At 50.0% G+C, this 7,868-nt stretch overlaps 1 protein-coding gene across 1 annotated transcript; it reads left to right on the top strand.

Annotated features, from left to right (window-relative positions):
- The first annotated feature begins 3,125 nt into the window (after window positions 1-3,125).
- LOC125005405 lies at window positions 3,126-7,764 on the top strand. Its single transcript, XM_047580753.1, is given in 3 exon segments — window positions 3,126-4,283; window positions 4,381-6,454; window positions 6,457-7,764. Coding segments are annotated over 3 exon segments (3,336 nt in total). The 3' UTR covers window positions 6,561-7,764.
- Window positions 7,765-7,868: the final 104 nt, after the last annotated feature.

Below are 7,868 nucleotides of genomic sequence, written 5' to 3'. Positions count from 1 at the left end.
GGAGGATGAGGCGGTGATATAGTCTACAAAGTAAATACTAGACCACAGATGAAGCACCATGTCCTTGTTTTTGAGTTATTGTGTTACCTTGGTCAAGAAAAATCCATTTGAATAAGAAAAATTAATAAGTTACGTTGTTTTGAATTTGGACCAGAACATATTGTAATCCAGGAAATGTAAAGGCATAATAGCAACATTTTCTTAAGACATATTATAAAAAGAAACCCTGTGTATTTTTATCAATTGAAGTTAGGACCAATAAAAATTAATCTGCTCACAGGGCTAGCTAACAGGAACAATATAGCTGTGCATGCAGCAGTGTTTCCAGACATAGGATAATATATTGTATTTGTATGATAATATCACCCTCTGTATGATCAATAATTCCGAAAATCCCATAATGTACGATAATTTGGCCACTTCAATACATAACTACTAGCAAACACAAACAGTGCTATTAGTTTATTTCAAGGTAAAACTGGACTATAAGCTATATGGTCTGTGGTCTGTAGCAGATGGTCCTGAAGTCAGGTATGTACGATAATTTTCCTCAAAATACGATAACTTTAAGCTTCTGGTACGATAATTTGTCACTGCCCATCTGGAAACACTGGCATACAGATACACTTGTTTGCTAGTGCTAGCAAACTCTCAGCTAGTTAGCATCGGTAGCGGCTAGCTCGATGTCATTAACCGTCAACTATTCATTTTTTATTTATTCATTTATTTATTGCAAACGCACAAATAACTTTCTGTGTCAGCTAAGGTTCAAACTAATGGCTAATTTTAGCATGTGTAAAACAATGGATACCGACATTTAGCATCAGAGGGTAACGTGCTAACGTTATCCCGCTAGCATTTGCTTTACTGCTGTTAAAGTTTCCTCACTTTTCATGACCAGAAGTTAAGTGTGCTGATTTCTTTTTTTTATTTTCAATATATACTATTTTCTGTTGTTGTTGTTGTTGAACCAACCGACACTGCCCTCACATAAATCTATTACTCTGAAAAGTTAAAGTTCATTAAGAAGACACTGAAGAAGCCAACACTGAGATTACATGATTTTATTTAGTTTCAGTCCTGTAGATCCGTCTCTGTACACAACATCAACGCATCTACAAGGACCTCTGCACATGTGTGAATAAAAATTTATACAAAGGGCGAGTTGAAATGTACATGGCCCAGAATCTGCAAGATCATTCATTTGTACATTTTTATTTTAACACAGCAGAAATCCACAGATAAATGGCAGCTTTTACAAGCCACTGACATCGTAGTCGACGCATCTCGTCCTCAATGAAAAAACTGAAAATCTTTTTTTTTTTTTTTTGTAAATTTTTTGGGACAAAGTGCAACTTTCTGATTTCCTCTGCCACAAAAATCACACACTTGGTTGAGTCTCATGAGACCTTCGCGAGACTCAGAGGTCCTCCTTCAACCTTGGACATGTGGCGACACCGACAAGCTACTGAATCCAGTTCTAACCAGAGTTTGTTTGGTTTTTTACCCCCGAAGGAATCTCACAGTCCTCAAAATAAATGCTTCACTTCCATATTATTTTAATATGCTGAACTAGACGTGCAAATATGATTTTCTACTTAGGTACAAAACAAAAGTCTTCCAAAGCATTTTAAAATGTGGGTAAACTTCTAAAGTACCTCTGTATGGTAAAACGTTTTAGTAAAGTTACTACTGATCATTATTAACTCATACTTGAGTTGAATAGTTTGAATTAGACCCTGTGATCTGTGTCGGCCTATAACTCTTCCCATGATCAGCTGCAAAAATGCAGAATGGAGCACCCTTAGCTTAGAGATGATATCAAGTAAAACCTTTTAAACTCTTCAGTGTTAAAGTCCTGATTTTTTTTTTTTTTTTTTACTTATCAGAACATCGAACTAAAATTAAAGTTCTATTTCATCCTTACTGACCGCCAGAGGCGGTGCTTCAAGCACTGAATGCATCCATCTCGCGCATGCGCAGGTCGAGTATTATACCAACAAAGTCACCTGTGACCCCTGATGACCCCGGTCACCTATATCTTCCGGTGACATCAGAGGATCGGTTCCTTTTCATCTTCTCGCTTCGCAGGTAACTGCACGCCACTACGCTAGCTAAAGCTAAGTGGCTATTGCTTCGTTGCCGGTAGCCTTGCGACGTTTCGTCGGAGCCGCGAGCTGCTCGCCCCTCCAAAGGCTGCAACGGACTCCGCCGAGAGGTTTGTGGTTTGCCGCGGACACATTTGCATCGGCTTTTCATCCTCGGTTGGATAAGTTTATTTCGTCTATTATATACATTCTTAAGTGCAGCCGGTTACTCGTTGGTTGTATTTGTTTGTTTGTTGGTGGAGGTAGTGTTCCCGCTCCCTCTCCCGGCATAATATTATGTGAATCAGCTGTTGGCATTGCGTGTGCTTGCCATTAGTGCTGACTATCGGTGCAACCCTTTTGCATTCGCTTTGTTTTGTTGTTTCGTTTGCTGGTGAAGGCAGTGGCCTCGCTCCCTCTCCCGGCATTCGTACCGGTATATGCTTGTATTATATATTTGTATTATATTTTCAATTGTTGGTGAAGGCAGTGGCCTCGCTCCCTCTCCCGACATTTGTACCGCTATATATTTGTATTATTTTTCAGTTGCTGGTGAAGGCAGTGATCTCGCTCCCTCTCCCAGCATCTGTACCGCTAATGTTTGCCAATTAGCTGTAGGCATTGCGTGTGCTTGCCGTTGACTATCGGTGCAACCGATTGTACTCGTTTTGTGTTGCATTTTTCATTTGTTGGTGACGGTAGTGATTTCGCTCCCTCTCCCGGCACTTGCATTGCACTTGGTATTTCAGTTGATTGATGTGAATCAGCGGTTATTTTCTTGACCGTTCGATACTCGCTCGGCCTACCTTAGTTTGTGTATTGTGGTGCCATTTCGACTGTGCCCGTTTTGTGCAAATACCCCTAACTGGTGAAGGCAGTGCTTACGCTCCCGCTCCCAGCATAGGTGTGATTTTGTAGTTGGTAGCAGTGTTCCCGCTGAAGCTAACTTATCTCCTGCAACATTTATCTGGTGACGGCTGCGGTTTCGCTCCCTCTCCCACTGTCTGTTGCTTTCTGTTTGTTTTCCTGGTTGTCACCATGTTTGGCAACCATTCTTGTTCGGCCTGTATGGCTTCTCTGCAGCCTGAAGATGGCCATGATTTGTGTCCCTCATGCCTCGGCCTTGAGCATCTGAAGGAGGCTCTTTCAGATGACGCTTGCATGAACTGCAGCTTCATGCCCCGGGCAGTGAGGGCTGCCAGACTAGCTGAGGTGGAACAACTGTTGACCCTCAGCCCATCACCTGAACAGCTGACCCCAGCACAGGGAGTGGTTCCAACTCGGTCTGGCAGGCCCAAACGTCGTGCTGCCGAGACAGCAGTCCCCACTTCCAGGAAGAGGGTTAAGGAGTCCAGCCTTGCTTCCAAGGTGGACCAATTAACAACAGAAATTAATAATATGAAATCCCTCTTCCTAACCTTCCAGTCTGGGACTGGTGCAGGGGAGCCAGCTGCTTCAGTGCCTCCAGCGGCCATCTTGGAGCCGGAGGAAGATGTGCTTTCCATGGCGGCATCAGCCACTCAATTTGCTGAATATGAGCCGGAAGTGGTTGCGCAGGATGTAACCTCCCGTGCTTCCGCGGCAGGCTCCTGCTCATCAACCCACAGCTCCGCTGGTGGTTCTGATGATGGCTCAATGGGAGCCATCATTCGTATGGCCCTGGCCCGTTTGCAGTTAGACCTACCACAAGCTCAGTCGGCTCCAGCCAGTGCTTTCTTCAGGCGTGGTCCATCCCACACTAACTTTACTGTCCCCCCATCAGAAGAGTATCTGAGGGAATTGCATGCATGTTGGAGGGATTCTAGAACTCTCTCTCATGCAACATCTGATGGCCGCACCCTGGCAGCCATGCAGGATGCACCCAGATTTGGCTTGGGCCGCATGCCACCAATTGAGCCCCCTATAGCTGCTCTGATTGTCTCGCCTGATGAGGCTCTGAGGCCAGATGCGAGGTGTCCTCGTCCCCAGTGTCGGGTTACGGATGACCTACTCTGTAAAGCCTATGACGCAGCGGCACGCATGGGACGCATAGGTAATTCTATGTCCCACCTGCTGCTCGTGCTATCAGCATCCCTGCAGGAGACTACAGTGGATGCTCCGGTCCACAATTTCAGCGACGCTTCCCTGCAGGCATTCGCGCTGATGTCTAGAGAGCTGGGGCGATTGATGTCCACTCTCGTCCAGGCTCGCCGTCAGGTTTGGCTGGCGCAATCTCCTCTGACTGATGCATGTAGGAGAACTCTCCGCAGTGTTCCGGTGGAACCTGGGGAGCTATTTGGGTCTGCGGCTCTAGAGGCGCTTAACTGCACAGTTCAAGCCAGACAGACTCGATTTCAGCTGTCCGAGCTTCAAAGGAATATGCCCCCTCCTAGCGGCCCTAGGAGCTCTTCAGTTGCCCCCCAGTGCCGGCCTCATCCACAGGCTTATCCCAGTAGCTATCGCAGGTCTCAGCGCACACCTTCACAGCCTGCCCACCAGCAGGCACGGAGTTTTCGGGCCTCTGAGCAGCTGCCCTCTGGGCAACCTCAGGCCTCTCGTGCTACCCGTCGTGCCCCCAGAGCCTCTAGAGGCCGGGGGACCCGGCGCTGAGGCCCAGGGGCCGGTCGTCGGCTGTTTTTCCCAGCAGCAGCTCAGTTACTGGTCTGCTTCCACCAGGGACCCCTGGGTGCTTTCCACCTTGACCCACGGGTACAAACTTCAGTTCCGACGCCGGCCCCCAACCTATGGCCGGGTCAAGATGACCATCATACGCGACCCGGCAAAAGCCCAAGCCCTCAGCCAGGAGTTGTCCGTCCTCCTGGACAAAGGTGCCATCGAGCCAGTAGATCCCCTGTTGCAACCAGGGGGATTCTACTCCACTTACTTTCTAGTAACAAAGAAAGACGGCGGACTCCGTCCCATCCTCGACCTGAGGGGTCTCAACAGATTCCTGAAGGTCTTGAGGTTCCACATGCTCAGCAATGCAGAGGTTCTGCGCACTGTGGCCAGAGAGGAGTGGTTTACATCAATAGACCTCAAGGATGCCTACTTTCATGTCCCCATAGCTCCAAACCACAGACAGTTTCTGCGGTTCGCTTTTCACGGGCGTCATTACCAGTTCAGGGTGAACCTGGTTTTCACCAGGTGCATGATGGCAGCCCTCTCACCCCTGCAGTCGCAGGGCATGAAGGTCCTCCCATATCTGGACGACTGGCTCATCTGTGCACCATCCCAATCTCAGGTGGCCCTGGACACGACACATCTTCTGTCCCACGTGGCCCGACTGGGCCTGAAGGTAAATTTTACCAAGAGTTGCCTGGTTCCCTCGCAGAGCACACTCTTTCTCGGAATGACTCTCGATTCAGTCGCCATGAAGTCCTGTCCGTCACCACAGCGGGTGGACGACATTCTCCGCCTCCTTCTCTTGTTTCAGGAAGGCAGGTGGTTGCGCTATGTGGAGTTTTTGCGCCTCCTCGGGAAACTGACGGCTGCGGCCAATGTGGTTCCTCTGGGACTGCTGTCGCTACGTCCTCTTCAGAGATGGCTGCACAGCTTTCATTTCGATGTCCGATGGCACAGGCACAGGAGACTCAGAGTGTCACGCTGTTGCCTTCTTGCTCTGGCCCCATGGAGAGAGAGATCATTTCTCCTTCAGGGCATGCCCTTGGGTTCCATTGCGTCCCGTCGGGAAGCCATCACAACAGATGCCTCCCTCTCAGGGTGGGGCGCCGTGTGGCAGAACCGGACAGCTCAGGGGCTGTGGTCTGCTCAAGACCGCTCGGTGCATATCAATGTTCTAGAACTGTGGGCTGTGCACAAGGCACTGCTTTTTTTCCTTCCCTTCCTGAGAGGCCGACATGTGCTTATACGGTCGGACAATGTCTCAACCATCTCCCACATAAACCACCAGGGGGGCACCAGGTCTGCCCAACTGTTGCAGGCATCCCGGGACCTGCTGTTGTGGGCAGCGCCACATCTTGCCAGCCTGAGAGCAATGTATTTGCCCGGGGAAAGGAACCAGGCTGCCGACTTCCTCTCTCGTTACAAACCGCCGCCAGGGGAGTGGCGGCTTCATCCAGAGGTCGTTCTCAACATCTGGGAGGTCTTCGGCAAGGCAGAGGTCGATCTGTTTGCCACGGAGGAGTCGACCCATTGCCCTCTCTGGTTCTCTTTGACGGAAGAGAGCAGCCCTCTGGGTCAGGATGCTCTTGCCCACGATTGGCCAGACAGTCTTCTCTATGCGTTTCCGCCAATCCCTCTGATTTTTCCAACGCTACAGAGGGTCCTCCAGCAGGGTCACAGACTGCTGTTGGTAGCCCCCTTTTGGCCAGGCAGGACGTGGTTCCCATTGCTGAGCAGGCTCTGCCGCAGCTCACCATGGCGCCTCCCGACAGGAAAGATCTCCTGTCTCAGTTACAGGGCCAGATTTGGCATCCCGACCCTCCTCGCCTGCAGCTATGGGTCTGGCCGCTGCAGGGCCCAACCCCCTACTGACAGAGTGTTCAAATTCTGTCTGTAATACCATATTGAATGCCAGGGCGCCTTCTACCCGGTTGCAATATGAAAATAGGTGGCAGCTGTTCACTGAGTGGTGTTCAGACAGGGGTGAGGACCCTGTGAACTGTTCAATCCCTAAGATTTTGGAGTTCCTCCAGTCAGTCTTGGATAACGGTCGGTCCCCGGCTACTCTGAGGGTGTATGTGGCAGCCATTTCCTCTCGACATGTTCGGGTGGAAAATGACACAGTAGGGTGCCACAGATTGGTGTCACTTTTTCTGAAGGGGGCGTGGCGGTTGCGACCCCCACGAGCACAGCGTGCCCCAGCATGGGATCTGCACCTGGTGCTAGATGCTCTGTGTTTGCCTCCCTTTGAACCCCTGGAACAGGCAGAGCTGAAGTGGGTCTCTGTTAAGACTGCCTTTCTCCTTGCCATTGCTTCAGCAAAGCGGGCCGGAGAGCTACATGCTCTATCCGTCAGTGATTCATGTCTGAGGTGGAACTCGGATGGTTCAGGGGTTACTCTTTGGCCAAACACAGCCTTTCTCCCGAAGGTTCTGTCGTCATTGAACCTCAATCGACCTATCCACCTAGCACAATTTGTCCCCCCAGCAGGGGAGGACAGGTTAAGACTGCTGTGTCCTGTGTGGGCTCTGAGAACCTATGTAACCGCGACCGCAGGTATAAGACGGTCAGACCAGCTCTTCCTCTGCTATGGTGGTCCTAGGAAAGGCTGTGCTCTCTCCAAACAACGATTGTCTCATTGGGTTGTTGACGTCATCACCCACGCATATAAAGGAGGTGGTCATCCCCTGCCGTCAGTGGTGAGGTGCCACTCTACCAGGGCCATCTCAACATCATGGGCGGCCCTGCGTGGTGTGCCCCTGGAAGACATCTGTGATGCAGCATCATGGGCATCACCAAGTACCTTCTCCAGGTTCTATCGGGTGAATGTTGCCACCCCCCATCCGATGGGTGTGGTCCTGTTGCCTGACTCTGCTGTTTCCTCTCAATGAGGTATGCATTGGAATTCTTTGTGACTTTGTTGTTATGGGTCATCCAGTGCTTGAAGCACCGCCTCTGGCGGTCAGTAAGGATGAAATAGAACGAAAGTTACCTATGTAACTACGGTTCTATGAATCCTGGATGACCGCCAGAGCGTTCCGTCACTCAGAATCCTCGTGCACTCGCGAGAAGATTCTGCAGGAACCGATCCTCTGATGTCACCGGAAGATATAGGTGACCGGGGTCATCAGGGGTCACAGGTGACTTTGTTGGTATAATACTCGACCTGCGCATGCGCGA

The sequence above is a fragment of the Mugil cephalus genome, chromosome 3 (assembly GCF_022458985.1).
Source record: "Mugil cephalus isolate CIBA_MC_2020 chromosome 3, CIBA_Mcephalus_1.1, whole genome shotgun sequence".
Lineage (NCBI taxonomy): Eukaryota > Metazoa > Chordata > Actinopteri > Mugiliformes > Mugilidae > Mugil > Mugil cephalus.
This window is presented reverse-complemented; position numbering and strand designations above follow the sequence as displayed.